This window comes from Anastrepha obliqua, chromosome 1 (assembly GCF_027943255.1).
Source record: "Anastrepha obliqua isolate idAnaObli1 chromosome 1, idAnaObli1_1.0, whole genome shotgun sequence".
Taxonomy (NCBI): Eukaryota; Metazoa; Arthropoda; class Insecta; order Diptera; family Tephritidae; genus Anastrepha; species Anastrepha obliqua.
The window spans coordinates 178,378,846-178,404,175 of NC_072892.1; the positions used below are offsets into that span (position 1 = coordinate 178,378,846).

General features: G+C 36.7%; 2 protein-coding genes across 2 annotated transcripts in view; one reads left to right on the forward strand and one right to left on the reverse strand.

Moving 5' to 3' along the window:
- Positions 1-1,669: 1,669 nt before the first annotated feature.
- LOC129242086 (nuclear pore complex protein Nup98-Nup96) lies at positions 1,670-10,533 on the reverse strand. Its single transcript, XM_054878647.1, has 13 exons — positions 10,423-10,533; positions 9,915-10,223; positions 7,480-9,856; positions 7,263-7,417; positions 6,743-7,191; positions 6,563-6,671; positions 4,764-5,176; positions 4,435-4,699; positions 3,616-4,370; positions 3,277-3,536; positions 2,803-3,212; positions 2,612-2,739; positions 1,670-2,544 (listed from the first exon to the last, which is right to left on the reverse strand). The coding sequence occupies exons 2-13, from the start codon at positions 10,192-10,194 to the stop codon at positions 2,194-2,196; spliced, it is 5,952 nt and encodes a 1,983-aa protein (XP_054734622.1). The 5' UTR covers positions 10,195-10,223; positions 10,423-10,533; the 3' UTR covers positions 1,670-2,193.
- A 1,049-nt stretch (positions 10,534-11,582) lies between these two features.
- LOC129242093 (dedicator of cytokinesis protein 1) overlaps positions 11,583-25,330 on the forward strand; it is a 96,771-nt gene continuing 83,023 nt past the window's right edge. Inside the window, exon 1 of the mRNA XM_054878655.1 lies at positions 11,583-12,523. Coding sequence (XP_054734630.1) covers positions 12,469-12,523 — 55 coding nt within the window. The 5' untranslated portion in view covers positions 11,583-12,468. The remainder of the gene's footprint in view (positions 12,524-25,330) is intronic.

The window sequence follows — 25,330 nt, forward strand, 5'->3', positions numbered from 1 at the left end:
TTCCGACTTCCCAAATTAAACAATCACGTTCTCCCGCTCTCATCTGAAGTTAGGTATCTTGGAGTGACGCTTGACTCCAAACTTCATTGCAGGCTACGCGTTGAAAATCGGGTAAAGAAGGCAATTATAGCTTTCTACGACTGCAAATCTATGTTCGGCAAAAAATGGAACTTAAGCCACAGATGTATGTACAACGCAGTGGTTCTGCTAATGTTAACGTATGGAAACCTGTTTTAGTGGGAAGCTCTTAGGAAGGGCTATACTACCACTAAACTGGGGTTGTGGAACTTGGCCAAGTGCTGCCCTGAATGTCGTTTTGCATTTACTTCCCATCGACTTTTACGTTATTTCCATCGCTGCTCAAAGTGTAATCAGGTTAAGGGAGGTTGGCTTATGGAGGCAAACTCTCAAGGGACATAGTAGTATTTTTGGGCCGTTAGCACCGTATTTCTCCGAACCTATCCGCAAACTGGAGTTTGATGGTCGTGCCAGTGCAATCTTTCCAAGTAAGCAGGATTGGAACGAGGGGAAAATCTGCAACGAAACTAGACTTCTGTCTGCACTGACGGGTTCAAGATGGAATCGGGAGTATCTGAGGAGGAGAGGTTTTTCTAAATGGGCTAATTTAACTATTTCCTTAAAATTGCCAAATGCTGCATGCAAAATGTTTGGGGAAAGTGGGAGCGAGGGAGATATTAAAATTTTTTCCGATAGTCAAGACGGGCTCAAGGCTCTGTCGACACCATGGTGCAGATCCTATTTAGTCAACTTCTGCAAAGAGGAGTTCAAATCTCCTGCTTGTGCAGACAACATTTCTCTGATCTGGGTTCCCGGCGCGAAGAAACATAGAGGGAAATGAAATTGCTGATGAGCTTGCCAGGAAGGGGACTGAATTGTCCTCAGAGGCCTCCTACCCGGACATCGGCATCCTCCTGACTGTTGTTGAAAGGGAACTGCACAGCTTATTTCCGATAAATGCACAGATCAGAGGGTGCTCCATTTCTTCATGCGATATTTCGGGTCCTGGGACTCCCGCCATTCAATTTCCAAACTCGTAGCTGTGTTTACCGGTCATTGGACGATCGGTAACCACCATTGCAGAAGCTGTGGGAGCTTTTTAAAGAAGAAGATTTATTCTGTAAATGTCCAGGTTTGGCAGCTAGACGCTTAAGGCTACTGGATCCTCCTTTCTTCGACGGTCTGGTGCAGTGCGCCACCTAAATCCCATCAACCTTCTCCACTGCATCAACAGCTTTGGCTGGCTGTAGATATCCGCCTGATGGAGGTCTCATAATGGTATCAATGGAATTTCCCTCTTATTAATATTGCAAAATCGTCTGCGTAGGCCAAAACGTGTATCCTCCTTTCCTCTAGACTCTTCAACAATTGATTCATTGCTAGAATCCACAGCAGAGGAGAAAGTACTCCGCCCTGAGGGGTGCCCCTCTTCACGGATCTGCGTATCGTCGAGGGGCCCAACGTCGAAATTACGAACCTGCCTAGTAGCAATTGTTCTGTAAGTTTCACAAGGTCCTCTCGGCGACACACATAGTGTACCGTATCCCAGAAATATTCGATTAAATTGTATAAGTGATGAGCTATCCGCTTGAACCTAAACCTCCTTAGTTCATCAATTTATCAACTCCGCGTTAAATAAAAGTGAAATAAATAAATGGTAGTTGATGATTTTTATTAGAATTTAATTGTAGGTTTACACTAAACTATACTCAAATTAAACAAATTGTACGAATAGAGGTGGATTATAACAGATGTTTGTGGATTTAAGCATTTTTTATAAAAAAAAAACATTAAAAAGAATTTAATTCTTACATTAAACGTTAACGTTAGTGACGACAGATGTAAGACCACAGGTTCGACACTATCTTCGCTTTATACGTACGTATGGGGCGACTTCAGAAACGTATCAAAGCAAGCATCATTGCAAGTGCTAAAGGGCTAACACACTACGCCACATAACTGGGTCACTAAGTGTCACCACAGCACTACAGCACTATGCGACATATCTGCTTATGTAGAAGTAAAACGCTTTCATGCCAGACAATAATACGTTTCGAAAGTCAACCAAGTGCGTTGCTATTTCAAATTTACAATGTAAAACTACCTTCAACCGAAGCTTACTTTTGTCTAAAATTAACAATAACTTTTTTACTTCAATGCAATGCACGCTCAATGTCATTTGACCATCATTATTTCATTATTTTCGCTTGCATTCACTTTCGCCAAGTCATCGACGAGCGTATCGAGCAGTGCACGCAGCTCTTGTTGTGCAAATTCCTGAGGCAATGGCAGGCGTTCCAATGCAATTTTTATAATCAAACACGGATTCAACACCGGACAAACGAGCAATACGCCGCGCACTAAGCAGGCCAAATTCTGTGCTATTTCACTTTGACACAGACGGTGCTTGGCCGTGGGGCAGGGCAACAGATTTATGCGTGAACATAGGTCAGCCAATTGCGGTTTCAAATTCTCCCAACGCGCCTCTATATCCGCCTCCGTCTTGAGCGTTTTTAGACTCTTGAACTGCAGTTAAAGGGAGAAATGAATTAAATAGCGCACTAAGTAGGCTAAAGAAATGCTTTTGAATTACCTTTTCGTTGATGTCGATAAAGTCTAAAAATATTTGTCCCTGATTAGACCAATTTGGTACTTTTATGGTTTTGTTTGCCTCGGCGCCTTCAAATTGGCTCAACAGATTGTGCAAATAGTCCAGATTATCTGTGCGAAAAAAAGTATGTAAATTTTTGTGCTGTGATCTATAATGAAATTTCCCGTACGCACCATTGATAATCGCATCAGGTGCAATATATTGGAAAATGACTTCGTGCGCCAAGGCCCATTGTTTCGCTTTTAGCAGATATTTTGCTTGCATGTGATGATTGCCAGTGGCGCCCGCCTTCACGCCTTTGGCATAATCAATCCATTTTTCCGGTACACCCAAGTTGTTTATTACAAACTTCTCCTTTTCCGATAAAGCAACACTTTTTGAAACGCTCACATAGCGATAAAGCACATTTTGCACAGCTAATTCTCTCTGATTGCGGTCTTTTATGTGCAGCAAAACGAATATGGCCCATTCCCACAGATCGTAATTCTCCAATTGACTAGCAAAACCGACATGCAATTGACTTTCGCTTAACTCTGAGCAGTGGCGGTAACCGATGGCCTCCAATGTTTGCAAAAGTAACCAACTGCAAAGGGAAAGCATTCAATTAGAAATTAATAAAAAAAAAATAAAAATGTATGCTTCTTTACCTCAAGCGGTAGTCCATCGGATCAGCCGTATGAGTGGCCGGATTCAACAAACTCTCCAATGGGTGACTGCGTTTCGAGAACAACTGCAGCAAATGATAGCGCAAGTCGTAGAGCGCATACTTTTCATTCAGACTGGTTTTGTCTATATAACAGGGTGTGGGTGGCAAGGAATAGAATTCCTCCGACTTAAATGATTTTTCATAAGCCAATAGCGCATCGGTTATAGAGGCGGTAGGCGACGAGAGGTACCACAATTGAATCTGCGAATTAAGTGGCAAAAAGACAGAGTTAAATATAATAGTTGATATTTCAAGAAACAAATCCAGCCTATCCACTTACGGCCAACACTTTTGTCCACTCAATGCCATCCAAGGTATTAATGGGCCCGTGGCCTGAGTCCATTAGCGCAACACCGGCTACCAACATGTACAGCTTCAAACGCTCCAATTGTATGAATTTATCAGCTTCATCTTTGTGCCAAGCGGCCAATTGATCTTCTAACAGCTGGCGCACTGTGGGCCCCGATGAGAGCTGTGACAGCAATAATGCCAAATTTGCGTCGTCATAACGAAAAGCCAAATCGCATGCTTCATTCACTTTGTGGCACATCACCAACTCTAGCAAATGGTCCAGATAAGTGTGCTTGGACACGTTCTTTGTTAGCAAATCTTTATCGGTCAACGTATTCTCCAACCACTCGGAGAGCAAATTACGGCGACACATCACAGCAAAGTGTGAAGTGGGCTCACGGCCTTCAAGTTCTTCATGATCGCCCCACAAGGCCAGACAAAGAGACCACACCGAAACCGCATACTCCTCCAGAGGTCCGAGATTAATTTGTTTAATGGCTTCGTCCAGATGCTTTCCAATCAAATCAGTGCCATTATCCGATTTTATCCAAGGGCATTCACTGCCCTCAACGTCTTCTTGCAACGAGTTTCGCAATTGCAGCTCCAAGTGTTTTACAATACTCTCCTTGAAATGCTCGTAATGCATTACGGAAGATATTTTCACGTGCTGTAATATAGTTTTAGTGTAATCATCGGCGCCTCGGCCTTTAAATATGTACGGCGATACATCGTAAAGGTGCTCATCTAAAAAAAAAGACACAGCATTAATAACTTTTGAATCTGCATTGAAAACTACAGGGTATTTTACTTTTCACTTCATGATCCAGATTCTTGCGTGTGGACGGCACGATTAGAGTATTTTGCGGCCCGAAACCAGTTTTGAAACGACGAAAATTATACAATCCCATATCTGCAGCCCATTTGCCCTTTAATTTGAAGGCCAGCGAGTTTGCAATGGGCACTTGATGGGCCATAACTTTTATGCTGGCCATTTTTGGCTTTATGGAAAATTCTGGTATTCTAACGAGTGGTGCCACCACTGCCGAGTCACTACCGAGTCCCGGAGTTGATGCCTTCAAATTCAATGCGATGTAAGTGAACTCAAATATTATTTTTAGCTAAAAATTTATTAATCACCTCAGTGTCAATTTCGCGCATAAGGCTCATGACAGAAGCCGAAGAAGAGGGCGGCAAAGGTGAGGGCTGCACAACAAAATCCAACTGACTCGATGCCTCTGAAAGTGCACCACCATGGCCAACTTCCTTCCACAACGACTGCGTAGAAGCGTGCAAGTCTTGCATTTTTTTCCCGAACAAACCCGCACGACGACTTTGATTGCGATTATAATCACAGCTGTTTTCCACCTCATCACGAGCGCCTACTGATTTGTTATCAAAATCATCATCTCCAAAAAAGGAAGCTTTCATCAACTGCAACTTGTGAGCGTCAGTGCCTGCCTCACGCGCTAAAAAAGCGGTCGGACTAGTCACGCGCGGAATTTGTTGTTGCTCGTATAGGGAAAAATCATTGCCGTTTGCTTGCAAGAATTCTGGAATGAAAAAAAAAGTTCATTAGAAAAAATTTAATAAAGAAAAAGTTTATTAAAAAAAGTTTAATAAAAAAAGTTAACTAACAAATAAAAGTTTAATAAAAAAAAGTTAAATAAAATAAAGTTTAATTAGAAAAAGTTTAATAAAAAAATAAAACAAATTTTAATAAAAAATTTTTAATAAAAAAAAGTTTAATAAACGTTAAAAAAAAGTTTAATCAAAAACAAAGATATACAAGTTTAATAAAAAAGTTAAAAAAAAAATAAGTGTATTAAAAAAAGTTTAATAAAAAAACAGTTTAATAAAAAAAGTTTAATAAAAAGTCAAAGATGAATAAAAAAACCAAGTTTAATAAAAAATAAAAGTTAAATAAAAAAGTTAAAAAGTATAATATATATTAATAAAAAAAAGAATTTATAAAAAAATTTAATAAAAAAACTAACTTTTAACAAACGTTAAATAAAAAAATTAAAAAAAATATGTTTATTAAAAAAAAAAGTTAAATAAGAAATAAAGTTAAATGAAAAAAGTTTAATAAAAAGTAAAAGTTTAATAAAAAAAAATTAAATATAAATAAAAGATTATGCTGCTTCTTAGCTAAGGTTTGCTGCTTCTTAGCTAAGGTTACAGCGATCTTATGCGATCACTTTGATCTTAGCCATAAGGCCGAGAAGCGAAATAAATAAGAAATAAAGTTAAATGAAAAAAGTTTAATAAAAAGTAAAAGTTTAATAAAAAAAAATTTATAAAACAAGAAATTGTAATAAAAAAGTTTAATAAGAAAAAATTAATAAAAAAGGTATAATAAAAAATAAAAGTTTAATAAACAACCAAGTTTAATAAAAAATAAAAGTTTTTATAAAAAAAATTAATAAAACAAGTAAAAAAAAGTTGTTTAACAAACGTTATATAAAAAAGTTAAAAAAATATATGTTTATTAAAAAAAAGTTTTTTAAAAAAACAGTTAAATAAAAAAAAAATCTTATAAAAACAATGTAATACAAAATTTAATAAAAAACAGTTTAATAAAGAAATTGTAATAAAAAAGTTAAATAAAAAAACAGTTTGATAAAGAAATTGTATAAAAAAGTTTAAAAAAAATTATTGTATAAAAAACGTATAATAAAAAATAAAAGTTTAATTGAAAAAAGTTTAATACAAAATAAAAGTTTACTATAAAGAAAAGTTTAATGAAAAGAAAAGTATAATAAAAAAAAGTTAAATAAAAACCAAAGTATAATAAAAACCACCAAACAAACAAAGAGTATTATAAAAACACCGTTTATTAAAAAAAGTTTAATAAAAACAGGGTTTAATAAAAACACTGTTTAAAAAAAAAAGAGTTTAATAAAAAAATGTATTTCCAAAAATTCTGACTAGCTTACGTGTCTTATCGATCAACATAAATTCGGCAGACTCATCCATGGGATAGAAATTCGTAGCACCGGCTGTGAGACTTTTAGGGTCAAGCGCACGAGCAGCATCCTCAGAGATCTTTAAGTTGATCAAGAAAAGAGAAATGTTAAAAATGTCTGTATTTTATTTATTCTGTAATCTATGCTCACCTTCTGAGCATTCTTCAGCGAAGCCATTGTTATTTTATCCGTTGTAGTTGTCTTGGCTTTTGCGCCTTGCCCAGCCGGTACTGCTGTGCCACCTGGTGCGCCCGGCGCACCCATTTTTGCTTTTTTCGGGTCAGTAGGCACAGCCTCATCTTCTTCATCGCTGTCATTCAGTCCATATTTGGAGAAGTGCTTCACGCGGAATACCCAACTGCCCATCTCCGGACGATATTCAATAAAACGCGTGTCATTTTTGTCGCAAACTCGCCGCAGTTTTCCTTCCCAATCCATGTCGGCAAGCCGCACCGGATCCTTAATTGGTTCATGCCTGGTTTTGTCATGTGGCCAAACTTGATCCAATGTTACCTGAGCTTCGCGGTTTAAACCACTCCCGACGGGTGGTTTGTTGTCATCATCCGGATAGATGATAATTTCCTTATTACGGAAGTGTACTGCAACAAAAAACAATAGCGTGAATATTACCGTTACCTCTAAAAGACGAAAAATCGCTTTGAGGCGTTACCTATTTCATCCAAGTTTAAGCCAGCTACATCCATTTCCTTTCCGAAATAAACATTGCCATAGCCCTCACGTCCTACGGTAAAGTTAGGCACAACACACGAACCATCCTCGGCAAGATACGACTTCAAATCGTCCAATGAGGGAATTGTGTAGTACCTTAAGTGAAAATTATAAATTGAATACCAATATTTCCTTAACGAAATGCTCCACCAGCTTACCCAATTCGTCTTAATGTTATACCGGTGGGATGCTCTTCGTGGACTCCAGATGTTTCTTCGACTATTGAACGTTCGTCAACACCGTATGAACGATTGGAGAACAAGCTTTCCTCGTGGCTTTCGGGCAGTTCACGACGTGACACGTCGCGACTTGTTTGCTCGTCAAACGGATTCTCCAGCGATGTGGGGGCAGGCGAACGACCGGTTGGTGTGCCCGTGGCACCAGTGCTTGTTGAGCGATAAGTCTCCAGGGGCTTGCGTGGTACGAGTTCGGAGAGTGTACTGTTAAGAGGCATGGCGCCATCGATGCTGTTATTTAAGTTTTGTTGACGCATCTTCTCTACATTATTGGGATGTAGCCAGGATTCTCGACGTCCAATGTCACTCTCTCGCCCATCCTGTACTGCTGTCGGAAGAGCTGGATATGCAGCAGATTTGCCCCCTTGGGATGTTGGTGGATCCAGCATTATCTGGCCTGAGAATGATTCATTGCGTAGCGCAGATGATGTAGGAGATTGTGTCATACCGCCCACTTGGCGCTGCACGCCGCTGGATAGGGAATCCTGCAATCCCGTTTGTCTAGTAGGACTGATGTTTGCATTGCTGCCCACAACCGCATTAGCCGGTTTGGGTTTGATTATCAGTCGCTTCGCATTTGGTTTTAGACTAAAAGTCTCCACACTTGAATCGAATTCTTCAAGACCTTCGAAAAGTGATTTCTTAGTCAATGCACTTGTGATTGGCTTCACACGCACTACGCTCGGGCTGGATCTGGTGGATACCTTAAATTGGGTGAGAGTTGATTCGAGTATTGCTTTTTGTGCTGCGGGATTTGTTGCACGTGTGGCATCTGTTTCATCGCTACGCTTCAGGTCTTTGAATATAGGATTATCGCCGTACGGTGAGGTTACTTTCGATAGTATTTGTTGATGAATCGGCGCTACTTGTTGCTGCTGACCTCCACCAAGACCACCAAGTGTCATATTGCCTCCTCCAAGTGTACTCGAACCGAAAGCACCACCAAGAGTAGTACCAGTACCGAACGCATTGGCCCCACCACCGCCAAAGAGAGCGCCAGTTGGGTTGGTAGTTCCTTGGCCGAGTGAAGTTCCAAAGAGTCCTCCGGGTTTAGTCGAAGCATTGCCAAACAGCGAAGGCGCAGTAGAACCAGAGTTGAAATTCAGTGGAGCTGTAGATGTCTGTGTGCCAAATGCACCAAATCCCGAAGTAGCAGGTTTATTTAATGTTGAATTGAATAGTCCACCGGTTGGGTTTCCGAGCGAAAAATTTGTAAAACCTGTATTAGCTTGAGATGTGGCACCAAAGGGGGGCGCTGCACCGAAGGCGGTGGCAGCAGGTTTGGTACCAAATAGTCCAGTGCCGGCAGTGCTAGTTGCTGCAGCACCGAAACCGCCAAAGCCAGTATTGGTGGCCGTTGATGTGCCTAGACCAAAAGCAGGTTTATTCGCATCAGCAGCTGGTGCACCAAAAAGCGAAGTTTGTTGAGCAGGTGCTGCCGTACCAAAGCCACCGAAACCGGTAGAAGTTTGTCCAAACGCTGGTGCGGTGGTTGCAGTTGAGGTTTGTCCAAACAAGCTGGGTTGGGTTTGGCCGAAAGCTGGCTTAGCACCAAATAAATTGGAAGAGTCTGTTGTTGCCGCCCCAAAACCAGTGGCAGCTGGTGCACCAAAAGGTTTACCCAAGAAGCTGTTCTGTTGCGTGGTTGCGCCGAATGCAGAATTAGTCTGACCGAAAGCACTAGCGCCAAATAAACCTTTATTTTCTGTTGTTGTTGTGGCTGTTTGGCCAAAAAGTCCAGTGGTTGGTTGAGCTGTTGCACCGAAGAGTCCTGTACCTGTGGATGTTGGTTGTGTGGTTGATCCAAAGAAGCCAGAACTGGCACCTGACGTGCCTGCTTGGGGACCTTTGCGATTTGCCATATAATCTTCTAAACGCAACTCTTCCAACGATTTGCCTTCGTACTCTTTCATGGCCGTAATGCAATGCTGCTTGGTGTTCACTGTATTTGGTTGACCGCCTTTCATGAGCGTATCTGTGCCAATGGTGGGTTGATATTTTGCTATGGATGTGCCCGCATTAGCGCCCATCATCATGGTAGTACCACTACCAAACACATTGCTGGTAGTTGGCTGCGCCTGTCCAAAAGTACCAAAGCCAGGTGTGCTTGTGGCCGCTGCTTGTTGGCCGAACAAAGAAGTTGTTGGTTGTGTAGCCGTCTGACCAAAGCCACCCAACGTGCCAGGCTTAACAGCGGACCCAAATGCTGATGGGGTGGATTGGCCAAAGAGGGAACTTGTATTGGCTGCAGGTTGAGCAGAGCCAAACATCGAAGCCCCTTGTGTTGTTTGCTGAAAACCTGAAACAACAGCATTAAAAAAATACACTAAATATTATTATCTATAAACTAAGCTAACCTCCAAATCCAGGCTGTGCAGTTGTAGTGGCACCGAAAGCTGAAGCAGTAGTGTTTGCTGCGCCAAATAAGCCCGTTGACTGTGTTTGAGCTGTATTTGCACCAAATAATGAAGGTGTTTGTTGTTGTGTGCCAAAAGTTGGAGCAGCTCCAAAGGCCGATGGGGCTGGCTTTCCAAACGCAGATTGTCCAAAAGGTGAAGAGGTGGTTGTGCTGCTGAAACCACCAAAACCAGTGCCCGCCGTAGTGGTGCCGAACGTCGGTTTAGTTCCACCAAACATTTTCAATTTTATCTAACTGTGCAGTACACCTAAAATTATTGAATTACAATCAAACAAAGGTGAATTTTGTGAGTCACAGACGCTAATTTCACAATGCGTGCAACATGCCATAGATCAACATGCCATCCACGCGATGCATGTGAAAATGCAAGCAAAATTTTGTCGCTCTAGAGAGTGGGCAGAATTTTTCTTTTATGGATATATAGGAAAACAATTTAGTTCGCTTACACAAATATCTTAATTTTTATTACAGAAAAACTCCAAATATGAAATCGCAAAACACAAAAACCGTTTGTAAGCAAAAAATGGCGCTACAATTGCCTGCAGAAATTCTGTAAATTTGACATATCACACACAGCTATGTGTGCCGCAAAAATATCGATAACCAAATATTAATCGCGCAGAATTTGCAAATTAAAGGTTGCACTAAGTTTCAACAGCAGGGTTGCAATTTTCATTTTATTCTATTTAGCCTGTATATGATTAAATTTCGTTTAAATTATTGGCAATATGATTTGCTATTAATGTATTTGCTCTACTGATTCTACCTGTTTAAATTATGAAAGAACTTCATTTTCGCCGTAGACGACTACCATGCGGAATTCAGAGTGAACATAGGTTCGAATCTCGCTGAACCACCAGAATGATAGACTAAGTTTTTTCGAATAGCGGTCACACCTTGGCAGGCAATGGTAAATCTCCGAGTGTAATTCTGTCAAGGAAAAGTTCTTCATAAAAAATAGTAAAAAATAGATATGCCATTCGGAGTCGGCTTGAAATTGTAGGTCCATTTGTGTAACAACATCAAGACGCACGTCACAAATAGGAGGAGGAGCTCCGCCAAATACCCAAAAAAGGGTGTAGGCGCCTATTCATTTCGCATGGTTTTAAATTGCGATAGTATAACAACCGTACCGGCAACATTACGGCCAGTAATGACATACTCACATTTAGCTCTTGCAGATTAAGCTCTTGCTTGTAAACGATTCGCGAATGATGCTGAATCATGTTTTTTTTTCAATTACAGAATTTAATTTAATACACACAAATTTTCACAATATGCCAACCACGTTTGTGTTTTGTTTTGTTTCAAGTAAGCACAGTTTACCCTCTTTGTTATGCATATTGTTTTCCAAAGTTCCCCTTACAAGTTTCTTAGTAGTTAGCTCACCGTAAACCTTTCTTTAGGTTTACATATTTGATCTATTTTATTGCGCAATATTTTTCATTAATTTTTCTTGTTGCGATCTCTTTCACACATTGCACATCTAAACTTCCTACTCACCTGCTTGCCTGCTCCCACGCCAGTACCAAACGAAGGAAACTGTGGAGCAAAGCAAAAGGCAAGATATTTATCGAAATCAATCCAAATGCAACTGTGCCAAAGGCAACGGCGGAGTTGAAGCAACAGACGGAAAATGTTATTGGACAAGTGTGGAACAAAATTGTGTGAGTGATGTGATTAACGGCGGCAAATAATCCAACAATTAAAAATCCTCGTTATTTACGTTGTGTTGAAATGGTAGATGCTTGCAATAAATGCGGGTATAGATGCGGAGCGCAGGGAAAAATATGAGTTTAATTAAGTTTTGTTGGAATCATGCGAAATACGAATGAATATAACTAAGAAAGAAATTTAAGAAGATCGAATGTGCGCTGAGCTGTGTGAGCGTTTTCGCTATTGGAACGATGTCATGTCGATAAGGCGTGGTGGTGTGGAGTAGAGTGAAGTGTTGTTAAGCCATTGAGCCGTAGCCAACTCCCAATTTAATAAAAAAATGAAATTTCAAATGAAATCGAATGAACGACACCGAAACCAATTGCACAATTACTTTTTGCAATTAAATTTTTGAAATGTCGCAATGTTGTTAATCGAGTTTTATTGGCATACAAAAATTTGTTTAATATGTTTTAAATAATTTTATGTGGTGAAATAAAAAAAATGATGTAAGCATCCAAAACAGTGGAGAAATGGTTATATTCCTACAATTACATGGAATTGTTCATAGCTGCTCATTGTGCATTTTGCTCGTTTAAGTAAATAATTCTTTAATTTTGCTAACACCGACTTCAAACTCAAGCAAATATAACAATTTAATACCAAATGCCATTTGCCATTTTCCCATAACGAAAGCTTAAATTTGAAGAAAGCGACTGGCAGTGATAGTGATAGTAAAAGTTATCTTAGAAGAGAAGTGCATAGCAAAACAGCAACGGAAGCACAACAACAAAGTGTTTTATTAAACTGGCAAGTCAAAGTAAAAACAAAACAAGATGACCGTGACGACAGTGTGGAAGGAGGCAAATAGCAAGCATGCCTTCGGAATTGGTAAGCAGATTTTGCAAAAATTTTATATTGAAAATTCGGTTAAGTAAACAACGTAGTTTTCACAACAAACGGGTACGTGGGATCGAATGGGTAAAGATTTATGTAGCTACAACCAAGATTTGACTTCATAATAGTCATGAACTGGGCGGCTTATAAACTACGCCGTTGTCATTGAATTAATTAAAATATAAAATAAAAATTTACTCGTAGTATTGTGGCACGCAGAATTGTAAAATTTTGAAAAAAAAAAGTTTTTTAGGATAGGTATTTTATTCAAATTCGTAGAACATGTTCTGTCCACTTAGACAATTATCAATGCTGTTTGTATTTAATTTCCATGCCTCAAATGAATTAAAAAAATGTATTCTAAATAAATTTATTGTATACCACCTTTCGCTCTCTTACATCCATGCATTCCCACAACATCTATTCTTCATTTGAGTACCTGAAGAGTGTTTGTCAACTGTTGTTGTCTTTCAACTATTTTGAGGTTTCACATACCTATGCATGTATGCACGTGGATTTATCTTCAACTTTTTCTTATTTTTTTTCTACCTTTCTTTTGTTTTCTTACTGTCCAGCCGTCCAAATTCAAGTTTCTTATGGATACCTCATTCAAGTCATTAGTTCATTTCCAATGTTTTGCCCGACACCAAATAGTTCTTCACAGCAATTTGAGTGCACAGAGCAATTAGATGGCTAAAGGAAGGCATCGGCAATTGACCTCCTGCTAAGCAACTTGTTACACGTATCATCCACATGAACGTACTTGTTGAAACACGCAAACAAAACAAACTCGGTGCATAGCGCGCCCTTTCCATATTCGTGTGTTAAATTTTTCACATTTTCAATGAACGTCTTGCTCAGGCCGCCTAAAATTTAGTTTTCGTATTTCGAGTATGGAATATGCCATACTGAATATGACTAGTTACACTTGGAAAAAGTGGAGCACGTTTAGAGTTTCAACGTTCGCGTACTTGAAAAATGGATAAGAAGAATTCAAGGCGTTGATAGTCGGTCAATTGTACGGTTGCAGCAAAGGGTTACATGTTGAATTTTAGACAGTAAATGTGAATTTATTATTTGGATGACGGCAACATCATACATAACACACACTTATACACATGTGTATGTACATGCATACATCTGTACATATGCATGTTTGCCTGCAATCTCATCAAATGAAACACAAAACCGGCCTGCACTTGAATTAGAAGCGTCTTCATACATACTTTCTTGCATACATACATATGTATGTATGTATAATGTGTACATGCATGTGATGTGATGTGGTGTGAACAGTAGTCGCAAAATGGAGAGCGGTGGCTGGTGACTGGTGGCAGTGACCATGAAACTCGATTCGATCATTAGTTATCTGAGGCTGAATCGTTGTAGGAGCGATTTGCAATGAATCGTCAGTGTCGCAATAAACTGTTGTCGCTATGAAATGTTCATTCTGACCTGTTGTAATCTGATAATTTCTAGAATTGAGAGAAATTAATTTAGAATGTAGAATTTTGTAGCTTTTTTGTTTGATTGACATTTGACGGGTTGAAGTGTCAAGCGCATTTGGCGAGTTGCCACGAATAGAGAGAATCAATAAATAACATATATATAGATATCTACTAGGGATGCGAATACCACATTCGCGTAAAATTTAATACCGATATTTCTGTATATTTTTAAAGTAAACACGAGATGCACCTTGAGACATAACTTTTTTAATATGATTAAAAATTCACTAACTGAAATCATTTCAACTTATCTACCATGAAGTAAGACCATTTAAAAATTGAGATAAGCTTTAAATTTAAGATAATAAAGAAAAATCTTAAAGTAATATAATTTTTAATTTGTATTTAAAAAGACATGCGATTCAGGTACGCATACATTACAAATAAGAATGCAAGACAAAGCACTTTTGACAGAAATAATTAAGATAAAAAGAAGGAATTATAAATAAAAATTTACAAAATATATAATACAAAAAAAAACACCTCTAACTATATTTATTCTATTCTATTCTATATATTAGTTTTATAGCATTTAAAATGTGTACGTAAGAATAGCAAAGCATTTAAAGTAGGGTGTTCTAATCTTGTTCTCTGCTGATAAAAAAATTCTTTTGACTTCAACACTTGTCAGCTGAACCGTTGAAAAGTAATCTTAAGACGCACGATCCTCACCATTACAAAATACTTGAACTTCTTTATCAGCGCGTCTGATAAATTATGAATTTTTCGATCGAAGGAAATTTGCTTAGTTTGATTTAATAAAGCATTTTAAAATTTAATAAATAAAGCCATTTAAAGTTTAGGATAAACTGATTTTAAAAATCACAAACACTTGCACTCATATAATTAAGCCACTTCAGGTTTTTTCCATATTCGCAATATTTTCAATTGAAATTTTTTCTAATTATTTTTTTATAAAATTAAAATTTTTATAAAAATACTAGTACACCCGGCCCGCTTCGCTGGGCACACTAAAATAGAATAGATATGGTTTAGAACAGAAAAGATATGGTTTTCATATTATTTATTTCTTTATTCTTTATTCAAGCGCTTTGCCACGAACACATAATTTCATTTGAACATTCGAACTTCACATTAAATTCTCAAATTTCGTAAGAAATTTTCACTGTTCCAAAATCCAATCCAAAAAAATTCACAAAGAATTTTTACACTTTGCACTTACGTCTTCTGATGGCATCCAAATCAAAAAGAAATATTGACACATTGTAACTCACACTGTCAATTTGACAGTTCAGTTCCGCCCCAAGCGTTAAAAAAGTAAACGACATTATGGCTGGTTCAAAAGAACGCTGTACCCGTTGCCAGTGTTCCGAATTACAACCAAACTTTACGAAACCCATTTTCAATACTTACTTAACAATGTGTGTAACTTTGGTTTAATTCGGTGCAAAGACACAGAGGGTCCACGTTTTGGCATATATTTCGAGACCCTAGTCATCAATAGGTATGAAAATTACCCCGTATTAAAGCACTTATCAACAGCTTTCATTTGATACCCATATTGTACATACACATCCGAAAGTTACCCGGGTCCACGTTTTGACCTATATCTCGAGACCCTATCTACCAATTGGTATCCAAACTATACGGAAACCATCTTCAATACCTACTTAACAATGTGTGTAAGTTTGGTTTAATTCGATTCGAAGGCACGGCGGGTTCACGTTGTGGCATATATTTCGAGACCCCAGTCATCAATAGGTATGAAAATTACCCCGTATTAAGGCACTTATCAACAGCTTTCATTTGATAACCATATTGTACATACACAACCAAAGGTTACCGGGGTCCACGTTTTGACCTATATCTCGAGACCCCAGTCAGGGAGCGGCATGAAAAATACTCTGTACTAAAGCATTCACCAACAGCTTCAATGTGATATCCATATTGTACAAACACATTCTAGGGTCCACGTTTTGGTCTCTATCTGGAGACCCTAGTCACGGAGCGGCATGAAGAATACTCTGAACTAAAGGATTCTCCAACAGCTTCCATTTGATACCCATATTGTACATACACATCCGAAGGTTACCTGGGTCCACGTTTTGACCTACATATATCTCAAACCCTATCCAACAATAGGTACCCTATATTACTTCTATCTCCTCCAAAAACATGTGTACAAAGTTTCGTAATAATCGGTTAAGTAGTTTTGGCGTGAAAGCGTAACAAACAAACTTACATTCACATTTATAATATTAGTAGGGATATTCCATACGAATAACTTATAAATCAAACTCTGAAGTTTTGTAAAAAATTCATAAGAAATTAACAAATTTCTTAAATTTAAATATTTTAATAAGAATAATTTCTGGGTATGCACTTAAGCTCAATAAATTTTAGTTGCAATTTAAGTAGAATATTCTTTCACATAAAAAACTTCCGAACATGTGCTTTATATGGAAGAAAAGGGAGCGTGTCATTATTCTGTTTTCCAAAATTCTGGATGACAAAATTCTGTAAATTGCAAAAAAATTCTGGTTTTTAAAATTCTGCTTTTTTAAAATTCTGCTTTCTAAAATTCTGCTTTTTAAAATTCTGCTTTCTAAAATTCTGCTTTTTCAAAATTCTGCATGTTTAATGCGAAAAATTCTGCTTTATTCAAGTTTTGTGATTTTCATCATACAAGAAGTAACAAAATAAACATTTATTCCATAAATATACATATGTATATGGTATGTTTAAGCGATAACAATATTTTAGTTTAGCCAATTACATTTAGTGTGACTTAATTCATTTCTTTTCTTAATAATCCTTCGCAGCGGTTCGTTTTTTAGAAGAGTTCTACGCAAAAATACGGTGGATTGCGTAGCCGGAGTTGGACTGATGAGGGTTATTTTTTTAAAGCGTGGCCGAAGGCCGCCCACGCGAAAAGAAGTTCTACGCAAAAATACTGTGGATTCTATCGAAACTGAAGAAAAAATTATTATTATTATTTTTTATTTAATATGTCGAATAATAATAAAAAATAATAATAATGATAAATTAAATAATTACATTACCTCTCTAACATTGTTAACATTGTATTTTAATACAGAATTTTGTAATACAGAATTTTGAAAGCAGAATTTTAGAAAGCAGAATTTTAAAAAAGCAGAATTTTAAAAAAGCAGAATTTTAAAAAGCAGAATTTTGTTTTTAGAATTTTGTACAGACAGAATTTCGACACCAACCCGAAGAAAATCCCCAATAATGTTCAAAAAAATATATACATATACATATATTATTGAAAATCAAAGCGATTTTTGAGCGCCTTCGCATCTACTGTACGTAAGAACCACAAAATATTTAAAGACGGGCTTGATTTTTTTATTTTTTTTTTACACAACAAATCTTAGTCAGTTCGACTGAGTTGATTTATTTGTAAATATTAATGATGCCGTTTTCCATTCAAATCAATTTACACCATATTTTATAAGTGAATTAAACAAGCTTCTAAGGCTTTTATTGTAATAAAATTTTGTAATAAAGAGTTTTAATTCTTTCCATTCGATATTTCAAATTTTTCGGCATCGCTAATCGCTTAATACACGCTAATTCCGGGATTACCAAGACTTGAAAAATATCGGAATCCCGGAACTAGCATCCCTAATACGTACAAAATAAAAGAAGGTTTTGATGTGGTCCAACATAATGGACAAAGGCATAATTTTATGCCACCTCTAAATGACAGACGGACTAGACTCGGACTGGAAACTGGCTAAACAATTGTTTACTCAGCACTCCATAATTTGAGCGTTTCCACGACAGTCGGCTCTACGTTACCGGAACGAACCGGATTTATATCCGGCCAAGGACTACAACATGAGCCCTTAGCTCTTTTAATCCATACAAGATGCCGGGGGCTGATGGAATCCGCCCGGTAGTTCTATTGCTAGGCGGGGAGTTAATCACACCACATCTAGTTGGAATAATGCGAGATAGTTTCGCACAGCCATACATACCAACAGTGTGGAGAAGAGCGTAAGTGGTTTTCATACCAAAAGTATGAAGAAAGTACTATTCAGTGGCTAAGTCCTTCAGACAAATTAGTCTCACCTCTTTTGTATTAAAAGCAATAGAAAATATATTTGCTTATAAAATGAGATCAAAACCTCTGCGTATAACACCTTTCCATTCAAAACCAACATGCGTACAGGGCGGGAAGGTTTACGGATACTGCGCCGTATGGAGATCCAGAGTGCCTTTGAGTGTGGGGAAACATTTTTCTGTGCCTTTTAAACAACTATCCAATTTCTATCAAAATTTCACACTTTTTATTCAGAATTTTTATTTTATTAAATGTTTGGATGTGCAGAGTTTTATATCCTATTTAATCGTAGGGGGGAAAATGGTCAAAAATCAATGAAAATTTCCGTCGGCTTCAAATTTTAAATGTAATGGGCTATAAAACTGCGTACCCAAAATTTGCTGATTGAAAAGTTAATATGAGGAAATAATTTGTATAACAGAATTAACTAAAAAAATAATTGAAATCGAAAAAATAAATAAATTGTCAAAACTTGTCAATATGTGCTGCTTTCATAGTTTTGTCTTGCTCTTCATTTTATTTGTAATTAATCCCCTTTAAAGATCACTACTTAAATGCAAGATTTATAATTTACTTTCGGTTGTCCTAATTGCAGTAGTTTGACAGATCTGTAGTTGCGTTCATTGCATTCTGCTAATTCGCAGCGGCCGATTAGAGTTGCACAATTTAGTGTCGGTCGGTATTTACACCGCCTATCGACGTCTAGCGATTTACTTCTGCTCTGCGCTGTACCCGATAGTCCCTTAAAATTAGGGGCTGATTCCGTTTTTCAGCACAAAGAAATATCTTCTGGGATAGCCCTGCCACCCGCGTGCATAGCAAATTGGTGTCATAAATCAATCTATAGATACACAAATTCTCTTTTTCCAAAAACTTTTATTTTGTGCATATTTCAATTTTAATCTTACATTTCTTACAAATAGAATGCGTAGCCTGTAACATAAAAAGTGCCAAAGAAAATAGTATTCTGCTGTCGAAACATTGGATTTTCCATGAAGGCTGTACGAAATATCATAATCTCCTCATCTATCTTATATGGCATGACAAATTAAACCGCCAATATGAAACACAACATTTACTCACACATGTTTACACACATATATGTATGTTTGCATGTACGTTTTTATGTGTGAATTGTATAAGAAAATTGATTATTATTAAAAAAAAAATATTAATAATAAGACTAGTTAAAATTAATCGAATAAAAAACAGTCGGTTCCACTTCGTAGCTTTCATTGGACAACCCAATTCCGCACACTGCGCCCTCTCACGCGATGCGCCAAACAACAAGCGCTCACTACACTCACACCGTCAGCAACAATACTCTTTGTAGTGTAACGAAAATATATGAAATATAGGAAAGAAAACAAAATTTGGCCAAAAGTAGTTACATACTAAGTTTTGCGACTTAAAACTTGCGATTTGGTATGGGGCGATTCTCACCTTATGCGTCGTCAAGCACAAGCATATCAACATACACACATACATATGCACTGCAGCTGTTGGGGCTAATACCTTTGGTTGAGCTGTCCGCGCATAAATGTATAAGCATTCATACTACGGCGACACGGTATCTCGGTTATCGTCACTTTATTACTTAGGTTTTAATTGTTGTGTTTTCTTTTATCTCAAGCCGTTTTTAACTATTTTTCTCTGCCTACTCTCTACTTCTCTGCTTACAATTATGCTTTTTGTTTTTACTTTTATTGAAGTTTTTTGTCGTTTTTTTGCTTATGTTTTCCTTTTTTGTTGCTTTTTTTGTTTTCGTTTTCCATCTTGTTTTTATTGCTTATATTATATACATAGTTACGAGAAATTCTCATTTCAGCTAGGAATTCTTCTTTTTGCTATCGCTCAATTTTTCGCTTACTATTTTTTAAGCGCGATATTCGAGTACTCTTCAAGTAATTATTCGCTTTTATTAGATTCATACTTTTTATTACGCCTTGCGACAGCTAGCCGAGGGACTTGTCGGGTGGCGAAACGGTGCATGCATTAAATCACCGTACGAGTGTGAGCGATAAGTCGAAGTGTTCATTTGTATGTATGCATGTATGTATGTATGCGCCTCCACAACACTTCAACATTTCATTCTCTCATTTAGCCATATGAGGGTTATTATTGTTTTTTGATTAATTAAATTATTCATATTCCGCAAAATTCCGATATTATTAACTCATTTTGTTTATATTTTTTATGCGAATTGGAAAAATATTTTGTGCGTTTGTTTCTTAAAAGCATATTTTAATTCACTTTTAATTCACATTGCTAATATTTATGTATGTACTTTCACTTTGAAGACTTGAAACGGTATTTCATTTCTATTGATTTAATTAGATTCCATGCAATTTTGGCACATAATTTCCCAGTTATACAAATAAATGTTTATGTATCCTTATTTCCGTTTTCATTTTCATAATCTTTACCCCAAATACAGATGTAAGTATGCACGTATGACTTGTTTATTTATCGCACGCGCTGAATGTGGTCCACAAATGCAACCAACCATCGTCTCATACCAAAACCGCACAGCAATCGTCGGCAATAAAACACTCGAAATCGTATGAATGTAGAGTAAATATCTGTGTTTACTTCGTTTACCACTCCTCCCCTTACCTCGTCCTTAGTTCGCCCTAATGCGCTCCAACCGAAGACACCGCAATCAGCTTTTCTTTTATATAAATATTACAATTTGTGTTTTATTTTTTCTTTCTTTTCCAAAGTTTCCTGCATTTTGTATCAACCAAGCAAGCAACCTAGTTAGTGAATGTCTGTGAAGGGTGTTTAAAAATAAGCTCCCTATGCAGCGCCTTCACTACAGACAAACTCTTCCTACAATCGAAAATCTTTTTTTTCTACTTTCGTTCGTTTTGTTGTTGACTTTGCCGGCTGCTTGAGCCCCACTTGCTTGTGCATTGGCTCCACTTCACCTGCAATGATACACGCCGTTTGTGGCAATGATGGCTGGGTGGTGCTGAAGTTTGGTCTGGCTGGTTGGCAGGCTGCTCGCCACGGTAGTCAACTGACTGACTGTTGATGTTTGCAGGCGCAACACGTGCCCTGGCGCATCAGCCAACTGAGTGCTTTGTCTTATTTGCTTTTACCCTTCTTTGTGCTCTGGGGTGCACCTCCTGCATGGCAGTTTTATATTTTGTGTTAATATTTACTATAACATTAGTTTGCCGACATGCCTGAATTCACCTTTAATGAGTTTACATAGAAATGCTTTTTTATGTTTTTCTTTTACTTTTGTGAGTTGAATGATTTATTTGTTTGCTCACGGCAGAAATGGTAAATATAATGTTTGGATTAGTTACACTGCTATGAATTCAACATCCAATTCTTGTATGTATATAAAAACATTGAATAGGGATTTTTCACAGAATACAATTTTTATTAGCCGTCTTTATCCATTCTTTCTCAAAAGCAATATTTTCCCCGCGAAATTTGTATGCAATTTGTTGTTGTCTTTCTTAGCGCTTACTAATTGTGTCTACTAAGGAATGTTTCTCTGCGCCTGGAACAGAAGTATTTTGTTTAGCAGTTAAAAAAGTGCAGACGAAGCAGAATTTGTTGGAAACGTAAACTTCATAATTTTTTTCTAACGATAAAGATCTTCTATTCTTTACTTCTCTGCTCGGCTAACTTGACGAAAAATTTCCAAGTGAAAGCAACAATAAAGTTATCGAGCAAGATTCGCCGCCAGCGAGTTTGGTTATACCTCATAAAACTGGTATAATTCAGTATTTTACAAACAAAAGTAATTTAGCTCAGCTCTATTCCACTCTTGCCAAGATATTTTTATTTATACCAGTTGCTTCAACTATTCGCCACTTGTCAACGCTTGGCGAAAAGAAGAGGCCGAATATTGCATAATAGTAAAAGCAGGGCTCACAAAAGCTCACATAATGTAATTTTTCAAAGACTGGGTAGGCAGGGAATTCACACGACACTGCTTTGTGAGTCTAGGACAATTTTCAAAGACTGGGTGGACAGGGAATTCACACGACACTGGTTTGTGAGTCTAGGACAAAGGCAGACTACACAGTTTATCACGCCCTCCAGAAGAGCATCAAATAGGCTTCTAAACTTAGATAAAGAGGATTTACGAACTCTTACTGGATACGAGTTGGTCATTGTAGTCTTCGTTATTATTTCAGGAAACTAGGATTAGTAGTTTTTGTGCGCTGGTGATGAAGCACCAAAGTATATCCTTTGCAAATGTGCAGCTCTCGCATGACGAAGACTCGCATATCTGGTGGTGAGATTCTAAATCCATTTGGAAGTTCCAAAAAAAAAAAATCCTGACGAGATACTCAAATTCATTAGAAACCTCCATTTCTTTCAGGGTTGCGATAAAGTACAATAAACTTCAGTGCTGAATGAAAGAATGAAAATGTGGTAAAGTATTCCACTTCACAGCTTTTTGTGTCCTCTACTATCAAAGTACTTCGTCCAATCCTAGCTTCCTCAATGAACCTAAAAAGAATAAGTGTGTCGAGTTTCCGGGGCTGGGTCACACAGAAACGACAGAAACCAGTGGACAATATCCCAAGCCAGTGCAGTTGGCTGCACAGTGAGGACTTCGTTTAGTTGTTGTTGTTGTTGTAGCAGCATAAACATTCCCCATATTTACATACGGGGAATGCTGCTGGAGTGACAGTCCTTGGCCGGATATAAATCCGGGTCGTTTCGGTAACGTAGAACCGACTGTCGTGGAAACGGACTTCGTAACCTTAATTCTTCGGTTCTATGCTCCTCCTTGATGGTGCGTTGTTCCATGGCAAGGAATGTCTCGGGTGCTACTAATGCTTAGAATGTTATCGGAAATGAGGTTGTTTTTGAAGTGAGGCCATATGCACCGTACAGGCTTCAAGATATGAAAATAATCAAATGATTTGTAAAATTTAGCCACAACTGAAATTAGTTGATTTTAATCACCGTCTTTATCCCATTTTTCCCTAGTTTATTTTGTAGTTGATGAAGTTTTATTCGTATTTGACCATCGTAATTTTTTTTATTCCCACGTCAAACTTCTCTTATGATTTCTTCATTATCATGTTTTGGTAGTCAAATGTAACTCGCAGATAAGCAGCATTTTCTTTTACATTTTTAATTTAATTTTATCTGAAATTGACTTTTTTTTATTAATTTGAATTTTATTTACTTTTTGCTTCATTATTTTTTTATTCCACTTTATCTTAATTATTAATTTTTTTTACTTGGTTTAATTTTTTTTCGTTTTATTTTATTTTAATTTTTATTTAATCTAATTAGAATTTTATTTTATTTTACTTTGCTTTATTTCATTTTAATTTCTTTTTCTTTTGTTTCATTTTATTTTAATTCCTCCTTATTTTGTTTTTTAAATATTATTTTACTTGATTTTATTCAATTAAAATATTTATTTTATTTATTTCGAGTTTTTTCCTTTTACTGTGTTTTATTTCATTTTAATTAGAATTTTGTTTTATTTTTAGTTTTCAGAATTTTGTTTTAATTTTATTTTTATTTTATTGGAATTTTTTTTTATTTATTTTTTTTACTTCTTTTTTAATGTGTATCTTATTTAATTAAAATTTTTCAATTCGTTTTATTTTATTTCTTGTTTTATTTATTGTAATTAGGTTTTTTTATTTTACTTCGTTTTATTCCATTTTAATTCCTTTTTAAGGGGGGGCAGCTCCTTTCCTTTTTAAGGGGAGCAGCTCAGACAACGAGTTTTTCAATCATTTTTTGAGAGTATTTATTATGTTAAATTAATATACATATTAAAATTCATGCTTATTCATGCAACTGCTCTTGTAATCAACTGAAATCAACCTATTTTGAACGAAAAAAATGAAAATTTGAATTGAATAAATTGATCAAAATAATATTTTTGGTGATTATTAATATAAAATTTGAGGTACATGCAAAGGCCACTATGTTAAAGAATATTCCTGTAAAATTTTAACTCGATATCTTGATTACTTTCAGGCGGCCGCCATAGCCGAATGGGTTGGTGCGTGATTACCATTCGGAATTCACAGAGAGATCGTTGGTTCGAATCTCGGTGAAACCAAAATTAAGAAAAACATTTTTCTAATAGCGGTCGCCCCTCGGCAGACAATGGCAAACCTCCGAGTGTATTTCTGCCATGAAAAAGCTCCTCATAAAAATATCTGCCGTTCGGAGTCGGCTTGAAACTGTAGGTCCCTCCATTTGTGGAACAACATCAAGACGCACACCACAAATAGGAGGAGGAGCTCGGCCAAACACCCAAAAAGGGTGTATATATATCTTGATTATTTTTTGAGTTATATTCTTACTCATCTTTTGTTCGACGCTCATCATTTTACTGACTATAGAAACTTTTGAGACTTTCTATTAAGCCTGAAAAGAAACATGGAACATTTGAAAATGCTGGAGGAGCTGCCCCCCTTAATTTTCTACTTATTTTTGTTTTTTTAATTTTTTTATTGTAAGTTATTTATTTATTTCATTTAATTTTTTTTTATTTTTATTTAATTATTTTTTTATTTTTTTTAAATTTTTTTATTATTTTTTTATTTTATTTCTTTATTTTATTTCTTTTATTTTTTATATATTTTTATTTTTTATTTTTACTTTATCAAAGCCTTCACATGAGCATTGCACTTTGCATTGCCCGCTTCATCGCTACGAATTTTCTGTGTGCTAACTCCACCCTCAATGTAAATCTACAAAAAAATAAAAATGTGTGCGAAGTGTGCAAATATATACATACCTACATATGTATGCTCGAATCGACAATGACTGAGTTGAAGTAAACATTTACAAAAATTGCAAAAATGAGTACAACATCAATGCGCTAACTTTCTTACAATCGCTCCTCGATTATGTGGACTAATGCAAAAATTAAATATTCATTTTAAATATTTAATAAGCGTTGGCATTGTTTTAAAAATTGTGTTCTACCCTGCTTTCAAAATCATTGGCATTTAATGCAATTTATTACCCCTTAAAACTGTATCTAATGCCACTTCTTTCGAGCAAAGTTAGACATTCCGATTCTTTGGAAACTAAGTGCGAGCGTGTCATTTGCTCCCTTATTCGAATTTCGATTGTTTGATTTTAGTTTTTTAATTGTTGAATATTTCAAATGCTTGTTTAAGTGAATATTTATGCAATCAAGTGGCTACTGTAAACTGCACACATACATATTTTTCTTATAACTGCACAAAAGAAGTGAAATATGCCACCACTTGTGGTACTTCTGGC